The 21,187-nt window shown below is 40.8% G+C and overlaps 2 protein-coding genes across 2 annotated transcripts; both read left to right on the top strand.

Annotated features, from left to right (window-relative positions):
- Positions 1-1,180: 1,180 nt before the first annotated feature.
- LOC119013002 lies at positions 1,181-10,151 on the top strand. Its single transcript, XM_037087290.1, has 14 exons — positions 1,181-1,340; positions 3,218-3,247; positions 4,555-4,710; positions 4,824-4,991; positions 5,232-5,261; positions 6,299-6,454; positions 6,568-6,735; positions 6,976-7,005; positions 7,875-8,030; positions 8,143-8,310; positions 8,551-8,580; positions 9,438-9,593; positions 9,706-9,873; positions 10,114-10,151. The coding sequence occupies exons 1-14, from the start codon at positions 1,181-1,183 to the stop codon at positions 10,149-10,151; spliced, it is 1,614 nt and encodes a 537-aa protein (XP_036943185.1).
- A 616-nt stretch (positions 10,152-10,767) lies between these two features.
- On the top strand, positions 10,768-20,345 carry LOC119012750 (adhesion G-protein coupled receptor F1-like). The gene is made up of 14 exons (XM_037086859.1): positions 10,768-10,883; positions 10,964-11,052; positions 11,156-11,217; positions 11,962-12,083; positions 12,198-12,413; positions 12,873-13,079; positions 13,226-13,363; positions 13,458-13,639; positions 14,543-14,713; positions 14,805-16,190; positions 16,578-16,619; positions 17,333-17,383; positions 17,481-17,547; positions 18,295-20,345. The coding sequence occupies exons 1-14, from the start codon at positions 10,775-10,777 to the stop codon at positions 18,351-18,353; spliced, it is 2,901 nt and encodes a 966-aa protein (XP_036942754.1). The 5' UTR covers positions 10,768-10,774; the 3' UTR covers positions 18,354-20,345.
- The last annotated feature ends 842 nt before the right edge of the window (positions 20,346-21,187 follow it).

Here is a 21,187-nt window from a genome sequence, read left to right as displayed (position 1 = left end):
CCGGTGTGATCAGAATACACCAGGCCGGTCAGCAGCACTACGGCCCTGAACCGACACTGAAGCCTCCCTTCTGGAGTCACTTCTCTAAGTTCAAAGTGTACGTGGACATTGCATATTTCGCATTAATGCTAACTTGACAGCAGAGCCCTTCAGGTGCAACACCGACACAATAGGTGCAGGTAGAGCGTCATAGTTTGAGGATTAAGGTCACTGACCAAGCTGCCATATTTGACGAGGTGGATGTAGCAGGTTGATATTAAACACTTTGTCATTTCAAGCGTCTACGCTGCCATCAGCTATCAGGTTTGTCACAAAAGGAATAAATGTTTATGTTTGTTTGTTTAGCAATTAGGAGTCACTGTGTTGCTTGTGTTCTCTGCAGTCAGGATGGCAGTACCAAAGGCAGCTGGATATGCACTATTTCTTCTGGTTATATACTACATCCTGGAGAATCAGGACTCCAGCCAGCCTCAGAGTTTACCCCTCCAGGTAACTGTTTGTATTAGTGGCAATACTCAAGGATGCATAACATAACATACTTAGTTATAGTAAATAATCGGATGGTAATGTTTTGGGTTGTTTTTTTTAAAATCAGGATCTGACGGGTGTGAAAGCATCGCACATTCATAACAGAGAAAAAAGAGCAGGTACGTCACATGGGATGGTATCAACAGAACGCATCACAAGTGTTCTCATTACTGCAAGAAAATATAATGAATCTATAGTTTTCGTGTCACTTTAGTACAGAGTTAACATGGATACTGTCTGTTGTCTTTCCAGCTACCTTAAATTCCTCTGATTATGAACTCCAAGTGGTTGTTAATGTCTCTGACCTGCAGCGTATCCAAACGCTCTTGAACAATCTCAGTCTGCCGCTACGGATCAACAGTACTGTTGAAATCACCAGCATAGAAACCACAACAGGTAATTCAATCTTTTCATTTTGCTTCCTCATTGTTTGCATAAGGTAAAAGCATTACAAGGAACTTTTAACTAGTTATGCAACAGTTTAAAATTCAGATAAAGATCTGTACGACAGAAGGTGGTAGTATCTCATTTGTCCAAAGTGAAACTTCCTTGTGGCAGCTTTAAAAATATTCCAACCACACGAGTAAACATATCATTAAATGTTAATAATGTCACATCCTGCTGTCGTCTTCACGTAGTGTGTTCATCAAACATGACTGGATACCAGTGCAGATGTGAGCAGAGCTTTGCTTGGTCGTTTAACAACTGCATCACCCACGGAGCCTGTGACGCCATCGTCGGTGACACATGTGGATGCATTAATGCACTTCCAGCTGACGGCCGGTACTGTCAGCCAAACACCAGTCAAACAGGTACAGCCAACAGGGCTGCGGTCTCTCTTATTACACATCAGCAGACACTGAGATGTGCATCAGCCCAGAAACAAACTTCTGTTAATGTTCACTGACGCGCATTTGAGGTGATTTATTTAAACATTTTAGATTCAAGCTGTTTTCTTAGTTTAATCCACAACATTTCAATGGAAAACACTTCACTTCTTACTCCACTATAGTTAGTTTAGTGAAGAAAGATTTCTTATGTTGCAGATGAAGATCTAAAAAAAACAAAACCACACTGAGCTTCTTGAATTCAAAGCATTGTTATGCAGTAACTTAACCCACCCGTGAGTACATAGGAAGAAATGTAGCTGTTGACAAGTAACGTACTGTCAAACTGTTATACTACACTGTAATATTATACAGCACATTGTTGGAGTCTGTAATCACATACAGGACACATGTATACTGCAATTCTTTACTTATCTTCATCATAACTTTTTGTTGTCTGTCATTTTTGGCTGAATACACAATATTCTACTGTGAAATCCACAGTAATTGATTGTGTATTTCTACTTTTACTCAAAGCCTCTACAAGGAACTTTTTTTTATTGATGCCCCTTTTGTGCCGTTCCACCAGCTTCTGTCCACACTGTGATACTTTGTCAGCACTCAGCCATAAAGATATTTACATTCTTTATCTGGATAAGCTGTAATCTGGCTTGTTGACAGGTATTAATACGTTTTAATTATACAGAAATAGCTTTTCACTGATAGTCTTCTCTGCGTATGTAGGTCAAACAGAAGCTTTTAACTGAGGCTACATTTACATGAGTTAAATTTAAAGGCAAGTGAGTGTTATATTGCTACAAAATTTCAGAGGGAAATTCTACATATTGCTCTACTACCGTCATTCTACAGATGTAGTTACTTGCAGATACAGATTTTACATTCAAAATATATGATCAGGTTATAAAATATTATGGCTGGTTGGAGCTGAACAAACACAACAGCTCACAAATCAATCCATTAGGAACAAGTTGATTAAAAAAAAAAAATAAAAATAAGGACTTTAGTACAATGATCAGTCTAATAAACTCAAGGACCACATTGTTTCTGTACATCGAACTGTTTTAAACACTTGTTAGTCATAAATTATTCCCTATGCTGTGAGACATATCTAAAACGTGGAAGACCATAACTCAGGAGCATCTGAGTAAATGTTTACTCTCTCCAATTAACTTTTGGATTTTAGGGTAATTGCCTGTTTTGGCCAGCAGAGGGTGGTAAATGTTCTGTTTGTGGTCATATTGGGCCGGTGCCTTAAAGTTTTAAGAGAAGCTGCTCCTGTGTTGGACACACTGGTCTTTATTTTCCTGATTCGAGTTGCTTCCTCATGTTCCTCTACAAGGACTAAATGAACTGTAATCACTCTATCACTACTCTCCTAGTTGTCTCGGTGAGGTTGTATCCTGAGGAGAAGAATTTGTCACATTAAGATGGATAAAATCTCTACTCGGGTTTGATTGTAAAGATTTGATGGTTCTGCTTCATGTCCTAAAAGCCATGTCATGCATCACCCAAGGGCCTGGGTCAACTGTCTGCTGCCTTTTTTAAACTGGGACAGCTTGACTTCTGGTTTGCAGTTCATTATGGTGCTGCACTTGAAGAAAAAAGAAAGTGAATCTTGCTGCTGTCTTTCTACCCTGTTGTCATCGGATCTTCTCATTAAGTTGCATAAAATTGCACACCATCAATGTTTTTTTTGTCTGAGGCCAAGATAAATACTGTTTCGCTTTGACGTGGTAGAAAATACGAACATATAACACTCCTTTAAAATGTGAACAGAGTTTTATGATGCTATATGGGCGGCTAACTGTTTCTTGTCTTGTTGTTGTTTTGTCTTTTTGCAGAGCCGACACCATCACCGACACCACCAAACGGTATGGCATGGAAATGGCACAGCGCTTTGAGTATCTGTTGTAGCGATACACCTATTCAAATGGTTTGCAGTTACATACACCACTCAGGAGTTAAGGATGGGGTTAGTTATATTGGGATATGGGTGCGTATATTTTTCTTAACAGCATATTTGTTGCTTCAGTGGTTTTACTCATGGAGATTCATGCGTAACTGAGTTATGATTTTTTTTTTTTGATTGTTTGTGGAACTGCCTCAACTCAGTTTTTGGGGCAGTAACTCAAATAGGATTTCAAAGGGTGGAAGCTTTTATGGAGCAAATATTTTTGTCTGGGGACTGTAAACAGCTCAGGATAATGAATGATTTGAATAAGTAATGATCAGCCGACGCAAGCTGACTGAGCAGGAGCGCCTCAGTGTCTCAGAGTGTCGTCAGCAGACTGGTCTTTTGGAATCTGAGCACTGGTTTAGTGCATGAAAGGCGTCATGGGGTTCCCCACAAGTCACAGACAGGGTAGATGACCAGTATCTGAGTGCCAACATCAACAGGATGACACAGAAACATAGATCCAGAGATGTCAGAAGAGCCACTGTGTCTGATCAGACCATCCAAAACAGGCTTCACCACTATGGGTTGAACTGCTTCACACCTGCACTGGGCCAGGAAACATGCTGGTTAGGCCACCCAGCATCGGAATGATGGGCAGGGTAGGTTGGAATATAGATGCACAGAAAACTGATCTGGTGTTTGACAGTGGAACAGACACAGGTCAGCCATACCTGCAGGACATCATCCAGCCAATCATCATTCCCCAGTGGGGCCAGTAGGCCCCAGACTTCATGTTGATAGATGACAAGGCACCACCACATCGTGCTTGTGTGGTCACATCTCAAGCATCCACCACCATGTGACCTCCAGAGTTGATGTCATTAAAGAAATCAGGATCTATTCGATCCATCCATCTGTTATCTTCTGCTTATCTGGGGTCAGGTTGTGGAGGCAGCAGGCGTAGAGGAGCATTCCAGACCTCCTTTTCCCAGCAAAACTTTCCAGCTCCTCCAGGGGGATCCCAAGGCAGTTCCAGGCCAGACGGGACATATAGTTCCTCCAGCAAGTTCTGGGTTTGCCCCAGGGTCTCCTCTCAGTTGGTCTTGCCTGTTACCACCTTCCATGGGAAGCGATCTCGGAGGCATCGTAACAAGATGAATGTACTCTAGGCAAACACAGATGACTCAGACCATGAAAGAAAATGTACATTTGAGATTTGATGCCTAAAAAGTTTGATACTGATAGAATGTGTGATTGTTTTTCTCTTGTTCTGGTCCACAGACCCGGTGGACATTGATTTAGTCCTTGAGCTGCGTGTTCCTGTCTCCAGTGTGCCATCAGGATTCATTGATCTGTTCAGGCAAATTGTGAACCGTTTCCTGTTGCCCTTCCCCATCACACAGTCTTTAAAAGTAGTGGGCTTAAATTTCACCACAGGTAAGACCCATCACCTGCTGTGTTGTTACCTTATTTCATTTGTATGGCTCATTGAATGCCTCATCATCAAATACGCTCTGATTTGAAACCTCTGGCTGAACTTTCTGTCAAAGGGTGCTCCCCAGACTCCACCGGAGGACTGCAGTGTGGGTGTGAAGAGAACTTTGCTTGGTCATGTGACACGTGTAACAACTTCAGTGTGTGCAGCAACGTCACTGGACCAACCTGTGGCTGCATAAATGGACTTCCTTCTGATGGACAGTTCTGTCAACCAATCACAGGCAAGTGTTGTTATGTTGTGGCTGTGTCTATAGAAGTTATGTAAAAGGGCACCCAATCAGCACCGACTGTATCTGTGTGACTGTCCTACGTATGTTGACATAAACATGGTTGTGTTACGTTTAGTTGTCTGTTAAACATGGAGTCACATGTAAAGTGATGATGATGATGTTTCTGCATTGAGATTAGTAATTAGCAGCAGACAAACATGTGATAATTAAATCTCCAATGTTGCTCCACAGATGTGGTTCCATGTCCAACCTCACCTCCAGGTATGTAGTTGGTCACAGTCAGTAGTCATTGAAAACAGCTGTTGGAAAAAAAAATAGATTAATTAAAAAGAGCATTTATTGATACCAAGTGTTGCACAGAGATGCATTCAACAACTCCACTGACAACAACAACAACAGAATATGTGACTCATTAAATGTAGAAAATGAGGTCTGTGTGTATCACACTCCAAAATTAACTCCTGCTTCTCAGCAAATGCTAATGAAAATCTGCTTTAATGAATAAAATACTTGAGGTCAGATGCCACTGGCCTCATGCTGGTGTTTGAAAACCTCTGTTACACTTTGCATGGATAAAGCAGAATATACTCTTGAGTTGAAACAGAAAAAATAAACATATAACAGACATTTAAATGGAATAAAGCATTATGATACTTTAGCTGCTGCTGACTTTGTAATCTATATTGTTGTCATTTTTACAGCGCCAACACCATCAACCACACCATCAACAACACCATCAACCACACCATCAACAACACCATCAACAACACCATCAACCACACCATCAACAACACCATCAACAACACCATCAACCACACCATCAACCACACCATCAACAACACCATCAACCACACCATCAACAACACCATCAACCACACCATCAACAACACCATCAACCACACCATCAACAACACCATCAACCACACCATCAACCACACCATCAACAACACCATCAACCACACCACCAATCGGTATGACACATGAAATGTAGAGAAATGTACAGAGAGCATGCGTATGTGTGTTTCTGATGATTTCTATTGACTATGTAAAATCAATAAAACTGCATCTGTTGTATCTGTTGTAACTACAAACCTTTTGAAATGGTTTGCTCATACAAATATTTGCATGTTGGCTCATAACAAATGACACAAGTCATGTTAAGTTTCAGTTCAGGTTACTTCAAAGGTTTGATAGATACTAAACATGAGCAACACTCAAAGCAACATCATTCTTCATGATATTGTTTTTCACGCAGCTGATAGAATATGTGATGGTTTTTCTCTTGTTCTGGTCCACAGACCCGGTGGACATTGATTTAGTCCTTGAGCTGCGTGTTCCTGTCTCCAGTGTGCCATCAGGATTCATTGATCTGTTCAGGCAAATTGTGAACCGTTTCCTGTTGCCCTTCCCCATCACACAGTCTTTAAAAGTAGTGGGCTTAAATTTCACCACAGGTAAGACCCATCACCTGCTGTGTTGTTACCTTATTTCATTTGTATGGCTCATTGAATGCCTCATCATCAAATATGTTCTGATTTGAATCCTCTGGCTGAACTTTCTGTCAAAGGGTGCTCCCCAAACTCCACCGGAGGACTGCAGTGTGGGTGTGAAGAGAACTTTGCTTGGTCATGTGACACGTGTAACAACTTCAGTGTGTGCAGCAACGTCACTGGACCAACCTGTGGCTGCATAAATGGACTTCCTTCTGATGGACAGTTCTGTCAACCAATCACAGGCAAGTGTTGTTATGTTGTGGCTGTGTCTATAGAAGTTATGTAAAAGGGCACCCAATCAGCACCGACTGTATCTGTGTGACTGTCCTACGTATGTTGACATAAACATGGTTGTGTTACGTTTAGTTGTCTGTTAAACATGGAGTCACATGTAAAGTGATGATGATGATGTTTATGCATTGAGATTAGTAATTAGCAGCAGACAAACATGTGATAATTAAATCTCCAATGTTGCTCCACAGATGTGGTTCCATGTCCAACCTCACCTCCAGGTATGTAGTTGGTCACAGTCAGTAGTCATTGAAAACAGCTGTTGGAAAAAAAAATAGATTAATTAAAAAGAGCATTTATTGATACCAAGTGTTGCACAGAGATGCATTCAACAACTCCACTGACAACAACAACAACAGAATATGTGACTCATTAAATGTAGAAAATGAGGTCTGTGTGTATCACACTCCAAAATTAACTCCTGCTTCTCAGCAAATGCTAATGAAAATCTGCTTTAATGAATAAAATACTTGAGGTCAGATGCCACTGGCCTCATGCTGGTGTTTGAAAACCTCTGTTACACTTTGCATGGATAAAGCAGAATATACTCTTGAGTTGAAACAGAAAAAATAAACATATAACAGACATTTAAATGGAATAAAGCATTATGATACTTTAGCTGCTGCTGACTTTGTAATCTATATTGTTGTCATTTTTACAGCGCCAACACCATCAACAACACCATCAACAACACCATCAACAACACCATCAACAACACCATCAACAACACCATCAACAACACCATCAACAACACCACCAATCGGTATGACACATGAAATGTAGAGAAATGTACAGAGAGCATGCGTACGTGTGTTTCTGATGATTTCTATTGACTATGTAAAATCAATAAAACTGCATCTGTTGTATCTGTTGTAACTACAAACCTTTTGAAATGGTTTGCTCATACAAATATTTGCATGTTGGCTCATAACAAATGACACAAGTCATGTTAAGTTTCAGTTCAGGTTACTTCAAAGGTTTGATAGATACTAAACATGAGCAACACTCAAAGCAACATCATTCTTCATGATATTGTTTTTCACGCAGCTGATAGAATATGTGATGGTTTTTCTCTTGTTCTGGTCCACAGACCCGGTGGACATTGATTTAGTCCTTGAGCTGCGTGTTCCTGTCTCCAGTGTGCCATCAGGATTCATTGATCTGTTCAGGCAAATTGTGAACCGTTTCCTGTTGCCCTTCCCCATCACACAGTCTTTAAAAGTAGTGGGCTTAAATTTCACCACAGGTAAGACCATCACCTGCTGTGTTGTTACCTTATTTCATTTGTATGGCTCATTGAATGCCTCATCATCAAATATGTTCTGATTTGAAACCTCTGGCTGAACTTTCTGTCAAAGGGTGCTCCCCAAACTCCACCGGAGGACTGCAGTGTGGGTGTGAAGAGAACTTTGCTTGGTCATGTGACACGTGTAACAACTTCAGTGTGTGCAGCAACGTCACTGGACCAACCTGTGGCTGCATAAATGGACTTCCTTCTGATGGACAGTTCTGTCAACCAATCACAGGCAAGTGTTGTTATGTTGTGGCTGTGTCTATAGAAGTTATGTAAAAGGGCACCCAATCAGCACCGACTGTATCCGTGTGACTGTCCTACGTATGTTGACATAAACATGGTTGTGTTACGTTTAGTTGTCTGTTAAACATGGAGTCACATGTAAAGTGATGATGATGATGTTTATGCATTGAGATTAGTAATTAGCAGCAGACAAACATGTGATAATTAAATCTCCAATGTTGCTCCACAGATGTGGTTCCATGTCCAACCTCACCTCCAGGTATGTAGTTGGTCACAGTCAGTAGTCATTGAAAACAGCTGTTGGGGAAAAAAATAGATTGATTAAAAAGAGCATTTATTGATACCAAGTGTTGCACAGAGATGCATTCAACAACTCCACTGACAACAACAACAACAGAATATGTGACTCATTAAATGTAGAAAATGAGGTCTGTGTGTATCACACTCCAAAATTAACTCCTGCTTCTCAGCAAATGCTAATGAAAATCTGCTTTAATGAATAAAATACTTGAGGTCAGATGCCACTGGCCTCATGCTGGTGTTTGAAAACCTCTGTTACACTTTGCATGGATAAAGCAGAATATACTCGTGAGTTGAAACAGAAAAAATAAACATATAACAGACATTTAAATGGAATAAAGCATTATGATACTTTAGCTGCTGCTGACTTTGTAATCTATATTGTTGTCATTTTTACAGCGCCAACACCATCAACAACACCATCAACAACACCATCAACCACACCATCAACAACACCATCAACAACACCATCAACAACACCACCAATCGGTATGACACATGAAATGTAGAGAAATGTACAGAGAGCATGCATATGTGTGTTTCTGATGATTTCTATTGACTATGTAAAATCAATAAAACTGCATCTGTTGTATCTGTTGTAACTACAAACCTTTTGAAATGGTTTGCTCATACAAATATTTGCATGTTGGCTCATAACAAATGACACAAGTCATGTTAAGTTTCAGTTCAGGTTACTTCAAAGGTTTGATAGATACTAAACATGAGCAACACTCAAAGCAACATCATTCTTCATGATATTGTTTTTCACGCAGCTGATAGAATATGTGATGGTTTTTCTCTTGTTCTGGTCCACAGACCCGGTGGACATTGATTTAGTCCTTGAGCTGCGTGTTCCTGTCTCCAGTGTGCCATCAGGATTCATTGATCTGTTCAGGCAAATTGTGAACCGTTTCCTGTTGCCCTTCCCCATCACACAGTCTTTAAAAGTAGTGGGCTTAAATTTCACCACAGGTAAGACCATCACCTGCTGTGTTGTTACCTTATTTCATTTGTATGGCTCATTGAATGCCTCATCATCAAATACGCTCTGATTTGAAACCTCTGGCTGAACTTTCTGTCAAAGGGTGCTCCCCAAACTCCACCGGAGGACTGCAGTGTGGGTGTGAAGAGAACTTTGCTTGGTCATGTGACACGTGTAACAACTTCAGTGTGTGCAGCAACGTCACTGGACCAACCTGTGGCTGCATAAATGGACTTCCTTCTGATGGACAGTTCTGTCAACCAATCACAGGCAAGTGTTGTTATGTTGTGGCTGTGTCTATAGAAGTTATGTAAAAGGGCACCCAATCAGCACCGACTGTATCTGTGTGACTGTCCTACGTATGTTGACATAAACATGGTTGTGTTACGTTTAGTTGTCTGTTAAACACGGAGTCACATGTAAAGTGATGATGATGATGTTTATGCATTGAGATTAGTAATTAGCAGCAGACAAACATGTGATAATTAAATCTCCAATGTTGCTCCACAGATGTGGTTCCATGTCCAACCTCACCTCCAGGTATGTAGTTGGTCACAGTCAGTAGTCACTTTATAGAGAACTATCGCTAATGTTGATCTGCAGTTATCGCTCAAGGTCTCACCTCAATATTTAGTTTGTGTGGATAAAGTGTATCTGAGTCTTGTCGTGGAAAACAACACTGATCTAAAAGAGCATTCATTGATTCTACTTTTCTACAACAGGGAACACAACCACACCGATGATGACAACAACAACAATGAATACAACCACACCGATGACAAATACAACAATAAACACAACCACACCGATGATGACAACAACAACAATTAACACAACCACACCGATGACAAATACAACAATTAACACAACCACACCGATGACAAATACAACAATAAACACAACCACACCGATGACAAATACAACAACAACGATGAACACAACCACACTGATGACAAATATAACAATGAACACAACACAGATGACAACAACCACACCACCGATGACAACAACAATGAACACAACACAGATGACAACAACCACACCACCGATGACAACAACAATGAACACAACACAGATGACAACAACCACACCACCGATGACAACAACAATGAACACAACACAGATGACAACAACCACACCACCGATGACAACAACAATGAACACAACACAGATGACAACAACCACACCAATGACGACGACAACAACAACAACGACAACAACAACAACAACAACAGCAACAACAACAACAACGCCAATCACAGAACCCCCCATATTAGAAGGTATTACACACAAATGTATGAATTATGTCACAATTTTTGAAAATTTAGATTCAATTGCATAACAACTGTTTGTGTTGCAGAGAGGAACCTTTCGTTTACCATGGACATAGATTTCCAAGAGTCATACAATAACCCAGACAGTAGTGTTTACAAAAACACTGTTGATGCTGTAAGTCTGGATGTCTCACTTTGTTTTTACACTGTTATGTCACACAGCACACACAATGATGATGCAATGAATTTGCCATATTTGGTCCTGTTTCCTCAAACAGATTCAAAAGCAATCGAAGGAACACATCTCGGTTCCAACCACGGCAAGTTTAATCGGGTTCAGGTGAGTCAGAATTTTCTTTTGATTTTACTCACATTTGTTAATTTGATGTTTAAACTTCTATCTGCACAATAGAGTGATAGCAAATATGTGTTAGCTTCATGTTTTGCGGGTGTGGTCGCTACATTGAAAATCAGAATTAGTTGCATTATTTTTGGCCATGCTGCTGGCGTCGCTCTGGAGATGAGTGTTGGTCCGTCAGTATGTCAACAACAACATTCAGGGTTCCCAGGCAATGAATCTTGTTGACTGTGTCCAGTGAACCTCTAGCACTGACAATTGGTCAGATTTATTTATCATTTAATTAAATAAGTTCCTTGTGACTTTGGTGACCCATTAACATTTCCTTTAAATTCCCCATGAAACAGAGGGAGGAGTGCTAGTCTGTAAAATGGTCGGGTAGGGGGAACTTGTTTTGAATGTTGATAATGACGATTAGAGTAGCCAGTAGCATTAGTGCCAAATGATATGACAAGTGATAGCCAATTCTGCCAACCCAGAGCTCCCTGTGAGTACAGGCAGTTCTGTGATAAGAGGGCTGGCAACACGTAGACCGAGCCGGACCAACACAGTGTCCACGATCGGAGTCTGACAGTCAGTTTGAACGGGAAGTATCAAGGTGGTTTCCTAGCCAGGTTTGGTCCCATAGCAAGCACAGCAACTTCAACATCAAAAAAAGTTTTCATGCTTGCAAAGACTAACACTGACTGAACTTTTGTGATATTTCATTGGAATTTTGTATTACAGGAGTGGAAGTACGATTGCTGAGTATTCAATAAGGGCAACTTCTTTGGAAGACACGGAAATCGGTGCATTACAAGCAGGGGTACTGACACAGATAGGAGAAACATATCGCGTACTGTTTGACAGTAAGACAGTTTTACACATATTTGTATTAATTTTTCGAGAAACAGCTTTGTTTCCACGAGATGTGTGATTGTTTAGTTCAGAACTGTCTGACCCTTGTGTCTGTTTTCTTAAAGGCCCAGATAATTTAAAGTTTGACCCACCCGATGTATTCATTAGCAACACCGTGACTGTGACATGTGGTCCTCCACCGGGGAATCTCAACTTAGTTAACTGGAGCGCAGAGTGGAGGCGTGACGACGTGCTGATACGAGGAGACAGTGAACACATGTTTTCAACAGAAAACGGAGCAGCAATACTGACAGTGACAAAATTTTTCCGCACTGACAATGGTAAGAAATAGATCTAATAAGATGCTGTCAAGATTTTTTATTTTGTCATTCTCATATTTGGTATGTATTTTTTTCCCTGAACACTGAACACCTCAGTGACATACAACCAGGATAAACGTCTTGAAGATGAAGGATTTATATCATTCTATTGCCTAAACGAGAGTCTGTCCTCGAGCTGACATGGACACAAAGCTTCTTGTAATGTCACAGAATCCTCGGCTTTCTCTGTCCTCAAGCCCACATAATGTTTACCATCTTCTTTGGTCTTCAAATAATAAAATAATTAAAAATTTAAAATAAAGTAATTAAAGTGTTTCAGGTGCATTTGGGGTCCAATTATTTGGGTACTGTTCAAGTTTTCAAGCATGTTCCTTTTTAACCTGAAAGTGACATAATCCCACCTCATTTTGCAGTTGTTTGGCAGAACTGACTTCACATATTGACCACCTTTATTTTCAGGTCGTTATGAATGCAAGCTGATAGACAACAATCCAAACCGACCTGGAGTGAATTTTAGACAGAGAGGAGAAATCAAAATCAAAGAGACACCTGTGATCCGAGTGACACCGATCAGAATTAAAGTGGCATGTGTAGATCAACAGGTAGCACTGCGGTGCTCCGTCAACAGTCCCTACGAGGTTGAGTTTCAAAACCTTACCGAAACAGGTAAACCAAAAACATTAATAGAAAATACCATAAAGCTTATCTGCTATTGGGAACTTTTTACATATTAATATAAGTCTGAAACCACTTTTATGTGTACACATACCTGACATCCTTTTCCAAGTTGAAGGTTGTTGTTGTTTTTGTAGTTATTTCAGCTACAGAGATAAGTTACAATGCACAAATTTCAACCTCCGACTGTGAAAGCAAAGAAAAGAAGTTCACTTGTCAAGTGAAGAGTTTTCCGAACTTCAGCAGAGCGATAACACTGGAGTTGTCCACGGAGGGTACGTATTTCTCCAGGTATCAGAGCATATTTATACATTTCGGCTCATGATATTTCTTCCTGTAATTGAAAACAAACTATTTCTTTCTCTCCAGAATTTACCTGTAAGAACGACCCTGTCTTTGGTTACGGAAAGCTTAATGAGCAGGCAGTAGGTCCCTGTGAGGAGGACAAGGTGGGAGAAAAAATAGCGTCTTGTAATGAAAGTGGACGATGGGAACTTCGACGAGACAGCTGCGTTCTCCAGGTGGTTCAGGACCTGCTCAATCAGTCACAGGTGACCTCATTATTTTTTGTCTAACACTAAATTGTGACGTATTGTGATGTATTTGTGACTCAGGGCCTTATTTACACCCTTTCTCTAGTTGAGAACATTGACATTGGCAATAACATTATATTGTAAAAAGAGAGACAGAAGCCCTTTTAGTTAGGAAAGGTGGCACATTTGCAACAAGTTAAAGGCTGCAGTGTGCCGCCTTGTCTTTGTGAAAGGGAGGTGTAATATTCCTTTTTTTCCAAAAAGCCGCCACTTGGTCACCACTGGGGTAGGCGTAAACATCCTGAACAGTGAAGCATGTCTTCAAAATAAGAGCGTTACACTGCAACCGTTAGACAGCTGCAGAGACCGAGGAGACGCTGCATCTCCTGGATCTCAGCAGCTGTCCAGTTGCTCATCTTGACATCTGCAGATGACGTGATGGACTGACTGCTGTGATCAGCTGTTTCCTGGTTTTAAAACTCCCGGGCTGTCGGTCACACAACAGTGCAGATCATCTACACCTCTGCCCACCTCACACAATTGCCGGCAGATCGATGGCTTGGATTTACACAGCAATGGAGGTGGAAATAAGTGTACTCTCCGACCAAAACAGACCCCCAATATAACGCCTTCTGTAAACTGAGACAGAGAGAGATAACCCTTTAGCAGGATTGTGATGTCACAACTTGTCATACTGAACACTGGACAGTATGAAAATATTAATCTGAGCTTTATGTGAGATATTTAATGTTGCTGCTGATCCTGTAGCAGTACTTCTATCTACCTGACACTGAGATTTCCCTACAAACAAAAACTTAAATCATTCTCATATCATGGGAATAATTTATTCAATGAATACATAATTTGACACATTCGATAGCATCTGATGCTAATGCTTCTTGTTTCTTCACAATCTCACAGTCTTTGAACAACAATTCACTGCCAGTGTTCTTGGACCAACTCGGGAACGTCACTGAGAACTTCACTGCAGACATTGTTGGATCCCCTGCAACCATTACTGCCATTGTTGAAATACTCAACAATGTAGCCCTGGCATCATTACAAATCCCCATCAATAGAAATTCAATGGAGGTATGTGAATTTGTCCACTGAAGTTTATACATCCTTTTGCAATAAACACTGCATTTCACATGATCCAGTATCCTCTTTTCTCTTGATTTAGGACGTCCTACGAACAGCAGGAGTTCTCACCAGAGATGATGCAAGGGATTCATGGGAATTTCTAAACACCAATGACACCAGTAGCATGACTGCAACAAAGAACAACATCACCACACCTGAAAGCGTCAGCTCAACGTTACTGCTGTCGCTTGAAAACATCACAGGCAGCCTCACGGCTGAGTCTTTTGATATTGACACGCCCTTAATTCTCTTGAACAAAACTACATTCACAGAAACTTTCAACGCTGACTTTAATTCCTCAGTGGGGATAGACGTCCAAGAGTCTGATGGAAGACAACAGTCAATAACTGTGATAACATTCGCCTCAATGGATAACATACTCCCTGCGAGAGACCAAGACAATTCAACCTCCAATGTCATCAATGGGAGAGTCGTACTCGTTCGGTCCAATAGCACCATCAACAACGTTTCGTTCACATTCGATGTCATAAACACAAATCTGAGTAACCCTCAGTGTGTTTTCTGGAACTTCAGTCTCTTCAGCGGTCTCGGGGGATGGGACAGTGAAGGCTGCGACCTGGAATACAATGTAAACGACACTGTCACCTGCAACTGCAACCACCTGACCTCGTTCTCCATCCTAATGTCACCCAACAGTCCAGACAATACGGTGTTGGATTATATAACCTACATTGGAGTTGGCATATCCATGGCCTCCCTGGTCATATGCCTTATTATTGAAGCTGTCATATGGAGGAAAATAAGGAAGAACGCCACATCTTATTTGCGTCATGTTTCAGTTGTTAACATTGCCGTGTCTCTCCTGATTGCAGACATTTGGTTTATTATTGGGGCGGCCATTTCAGATGCAGAGGTGACCCAGGCGAACCGACCAGCGTGCTCAACAGCCACGTTTTTTATCCATTTTTTCTACCTGGCCCTGTTCTTCTGGATGTTCGCCTCTGCTCTGCTGTTGCTCTACCGCACAGTGAATGTCTTCGACGGGGGTTTGTCCAAAAAATCGATGTTGGCTATTGGATTCTGTCTGGGTTACGGGGCACCGCTCATAATTGCGATCATAACTATAGCTGTAACTGAACCCCAGCAAGAGTACATCCGGCAAACTGGGCAATGCTGGCTCAACTGGGATGAGTCCAAGGCGCTGCTGGCATTTGTGATCCCTGCGCTGTCAATAGTGGCGATAAACTTCGTTATCCTGCTTGTGGTAATATACAAAATGTTGAGGAGGAGGGCTGTGGGAGACGCTGCACGGGCCGATGAGAGGCACGTTCTGGTGGTTATTCTGAGGAGTTTGGCGGTCCTCACACCTTTCTTTGGATTAACGTGGGCTCTGGGAGTCGGAACCATAACCTCCCCTGACAACATGGGAATACATATTTCATTTGCGTTCTTCAATTCACTGCAGGTACAAACACAGTGGTTAATAATACTTCATGTATTCTTATCAGGGCTGCGCTGCAGGTCATTTGTTTAAATTCACACGTTCTCACTCCAAACTTGTCAAATAATTCAAGACATTCTGGAGCGATAGTTGGATTAATGATTGTTGAGTCTCCTTCACAAACTGTGGATGCGACTGAACAATCAATTTCATTGCAAAAAGCTGCACAACATAAAAATGCAAATTTTGAATTCAAAAGCCAACATTTTGACCAATGAGTAACTATCACTATAATTACTCTCTTTAGATCCTGTATATTACTGCCATTCAGTGGACTTTGAATGTGGAGTTTGCCTTTTGTCACTGATGCGCTCTAACAAACTGATGTTTCTCTGTGTTTCTTCTTCAAAGGGTCTCTTTATTTTGCTATTTGGAACGCTGTTCGACAGAAAGGTACGTCTCACTAATCAACTCGTTCAATTATCTGCCCACTTGATGATGGGAAACTCCGTCCTTGACTCGCGTGTGGACAGCAGAGAGAAAGTGATCAATCTCAAGAAAGAGTGATTGATGAAACAAATTCATTGCGATTGTGATTTACTGAGATAAAGATATATTCTCATGATTTCACAAACAAAAGTGCTCACAGCAGTAAGCATCACATTACATTTGTTAAACCATTTTCCTCTTAACGATCCAAATACGGATACATACTGCTAAGCTTGTCTACTGACATAAAAACACCACCTGTGAGGTACGGCAGCCGTGAGTTTCATGGGTGTGAATGTGTTTTTCATGTCAATCGAGCACCAACCAAAGGTCATTTTCTTTCTCTATGTGATAGACGGAGAAGTTTGAATGAATGCAAATGTGAAAACAAAACAAAAGAAAACAAAAAGAGAAATTAGTTCAACGAGTAAGAATAATAAAATTCCATCAACAAGCACTGACACACAGAAAAAGTTTTCCTGAATCTTGAACGGTTGCCTGTAATAAACACAAACAGTTGAACAGTTTACAGGAGGACGCTCTGCAGGGAGCACGTTAGCTCTCATCATTAGCTGTCCAACACTGAGCTACAATCGTCAAAGTTAACTGTAAACTTTTCTCTCAAAGTGGTTTGAGTTTCACAGCAATGTGCTAATCTTTGAGAATGTTTTTTTCAGGTGAGGTCAGAGATCGCAATAAAGTCTCAAACCTCCACGAGTGGGACGAGGGTAAGGACAGTTTCCTTAAACATATATTTTGTTCTTATTCGTTACTATTTTTTTCAACAATCTCAACACTGTGGTTTTGATTTCATTCATGTTTTAGACCACCAGTGCTGGAAACTCATCATCCAGTGGATTGGCCTTTTTTCGAAACTGGAGAAGAGGAAGAGGTTTGGCAACAATTAATGCATTTCAGTAGAGATGTTCTCTAAACCTGGAGTGTTTTAATGTCATATTTTAAGATTTGTTCACCCGGTTTATCATCGAGCACTGCCAAATGGTAAAAAGAAGACCTTACAGCCGAGGCTGCACTTTCAGGACCCTGATTCATTATCTATAGTTCTGAAGGTAATGCCAAGGAACAAGACAAGAGAACACTGTGTGACCAGCAGTTAAAGGTCAGCTGGATCCAATCTGCAGTCCATCAGACCTCAACTAATCTGAAAGAGAGAGAGAGAGATTTTAATGTTTACTTACCGCTTGAATGTTCATGACGTCTGTTCAGAAGGACAGTTCAATTCAGTAGGTGGCGCTGTGGTGAAAAACTAGGACTAGGTCCTGAACGTGCAGCCTCAGCTACTGCAGCTATACCATATTCTATTTATTAAGTCACAGTTATGCTATATGGTTAATTTTAAATAACTAACGTTATCATGCACACTACACTATGAAAATAAAGGGCTAGTGCCACCCACGTTGCAAAATGGCTGCATTATCACCAATCTGGTTTAGCTTGTTTACATCATGCCGACATTGTGTGCATGCAGAATACACATCAGCATGTTAACACCACCACTGTGAGGATGTCAGTGAGTGAGTGTCACCGTAACGTACAGCCTCTGCAGAGACTCTTATCAGGTGTGACATTTTGTTGTTCCAGAGACTGAATCACTTTGTTGTGTTGCTGTTTCTTTCAGATGGCTACAATATATCATCAAGTGCCTCCGGTGCCTCCCAGTCCTTCACTGACACATGATGAACCCCGCAGAGGTCTCTGGTCGGTCCGGATGACAACCACCCAGGAGAACAAGCTGCCTCACTTCTTTTTGTCTTTTTCAACGATATAATTTATGAAGGATTCGGTCTTGGGGAAGGACGGACACGAGCTGTAATACAGTGTAATGTCATATTGTTTAAGTTGTATCTTGTCGAGGCTTCGCTCACAAAAGCATTATGTAATTCACACCAGCTAAAATATGTATTAGTATAGTGATGATGGTAGATTTTATATCTGATGACCTTCCAAAGTGAAGAGAGTTGCACTTTGTGTGTGTGTGTGTGTGTGTGTGTGTGTGTGTGTGTGTGTGTGTGTGTGTGTGTGACCCTGTACTTCAGGCATAGTGGGGACCTTGAACACATGTTGGAAAGTGGGGACATTTGGATGCTTCTCACTTTTCAACAGACCTTCAAGAGAATCTTAAGACGTGGTTTTAAGGTTTTGCAATAACAAAAGGTATCATTCCCGTACACAGTGCAGTAAGTCACATTAGAGATTACACTGGAAGTACCTAAACAAAAAAGTCCACTAGATTGAGAACAACAAAAAAATATTAATTCATTCAGTCATTTTGATTTACTGGACAGTTTACAGTGAAAAGAGACAGAAGAAAGTCCAGGCCTGCATGCTTCAGTCTACAAAGGGCATTACATCATTGTTGCTGCTATGCAAACACCCCACATCATCTAAAAAGGATAGATTTTTTTAGATGACGACTTGTTAATGTGAATAGAGTTGAAGTGTGTGTGTGTGTGTGTGTGTGTGCGTGTGCGTGTGGACCTGCACAGTGAGGACCCTCCTCATTTCAACAGACCTTCAGACGGATGTTGAGATGTGGTTTTAAGGTTTTGCGGTAACAAAAGTTATCATTAACTCACAGCGTGCAGGATCGGAGATTGCTCTCAGGCCAACACAGTACAAACAGAAAAATGTTTTGTTTGGACATCTAAAAGTATTCATCACATCGCTCTTAAACAACGAAAGCAGATGCAAAATGGTTTTGGTTTACTTTGCCAATCAAATCAGTGAGACGACGACAGGCTGTCTTACACAGATCAGTGAAGTTGTTTGCTCAAGGGTTGGCATCACAATGACAAACTGACCTGAGACAGGACGATCAGTCAAATCAAAGTGCAAGCAGCTGATGGAATTACACAGAGAAAATAAGAAAGGATCGTAATTATTTTATTATGCTGAGCAACAGGAAGAAATCTCTCAAAACTTCTGTCTCACCATGCAGACTGACACATAAATCTGTTTACATAATCACATTGTGGGGACTCACTTTCCTTATGGGGATGAACTGCAAAATGTTGTTGTTGTTTCAGCGTCTTCTGATCCAGTTTATTGGGAGAAATCTCTTTGTTTTAGGTTCTTACCGATTCAGTGATTCAATCTACATCTACCTGCTGCTCAAAGTTATTACTGATTGATTTTAAGAAGCTGCTGCTCAGCTGAGACACCTGGACACCCATCAGCTTCAGGTAGAGCCGGAAGCTGCTGTCATCCAGACGGGCCACGACAATTAAAAATTAATAATCTCACGATCAAATTCATGCACGTTACGCAATGTGAATACTTTCTTTACATCGGGTCTGAACGCACCATGAGGAGCTCTGACAGTGTTGATGTGCATTTTTATTGCATTTGTATTGTATTCCATCATTTTACAAACATGTTTATTTAGGATTTCAATTAAACTGTAACTAAAACTTTTCTAAAGCTAGAGGTGGAGGTTTTGTTAAAGACATGAAGGAACTTTATTCAATTTAATGTAGAACAGTGATTGCACAGTTTGTTGTATTTTAATAATTTTATCATTTTCTGTGATTTTGCATCCAATATTAAAAGAGGACATCCATGTAAATATTGTGATTGATGTAAAACATCCACTCATTTGTTCTTAAAAAAAGGAATGTTACATTTTCTTTGTTGAGGTCTTGAAGATCATTAAAAAAACAGATCTGAAAATGTGTGCAGATACTCTGTAGATGTGCTGTATGTTTGGTCGATCAGAGAGAGACGTTTAGCCCAGAGATTTCTTTTTTTACATGTATGTAAATAAGGTTTTACACACTTTACCAGCAAAGTCATAGCTGCTCTTTGCAGGGTTAGGTAGTCATTAATCGCACATGAATGAAAACTTCTTAGTGATTAAAATTAAGCCCTTCTAGAAACCTTTCTGACCTTTTATGTCTTTTATTGCGTTCCACAAACCGGTTCATCTGCCACATTCTTTTCCACTTCAGTCAAAAGGTGTGTCTACCTGTGGCCTTGTGCCCAGACTTTAAATGTCACAGAGAGACACAGCTGAGCAGGAAATGCTCAGTATTTACTGTAGGTGTGGCTGCATTTTCACCGAGGTCTCATCACTGGGAGTGTATCAGTATTTTAATGTTCAGCTCTCTTCAATAAAATCACACAAACTTTGATTAATGTTAAAATATACATTCATGTCAAACTGTGTAGGAGCTTAAACAACAACCTGACTCACTCCAGTGAATAAAATATCCAAGTTATAATTCTTAGATCCAGTTCTTAAATTTTAACACTGGCTTCCTGTCTGTCACATATTAGATGTGATCGTCCTGCTGTTGGTTTATAAAACACTGACTGGTTCTGATCAGCTGCTACGTTCTGAAGCATCCAGACTTCTGAGGTCGGCAGGTTCTGGTCTGCTCTCAGTCCCTGGACTCAGAACTGAACACGGAGGAGCAGAGTTCAGTTGTTCTGAACCACAGATCAGGAACAAACTCCCAGAAAACTGCAGGTCGGCTCGAGACTGAAGACCTTTCTGTGGTTTTAAGGTTTCG

Source organism: Acanthopagrus latus, chromosome 22 (genome assembly GCF_904848185.1).
Source record: "Acanthopagrus latus isolate v.2019 chromosome 22, fAcaLat1.1, whole genome shotgun sequence".
Taxonomy (NCBI): Eukaryota; Metazoa; Chordata; class Actinopteri; order Spariformes; family Sparidae; genus Acanthopagrus; species Acanthopagrus latus.
This window is presented reverse-complemented; position numbering and strand designations above follow the sequence as displayed.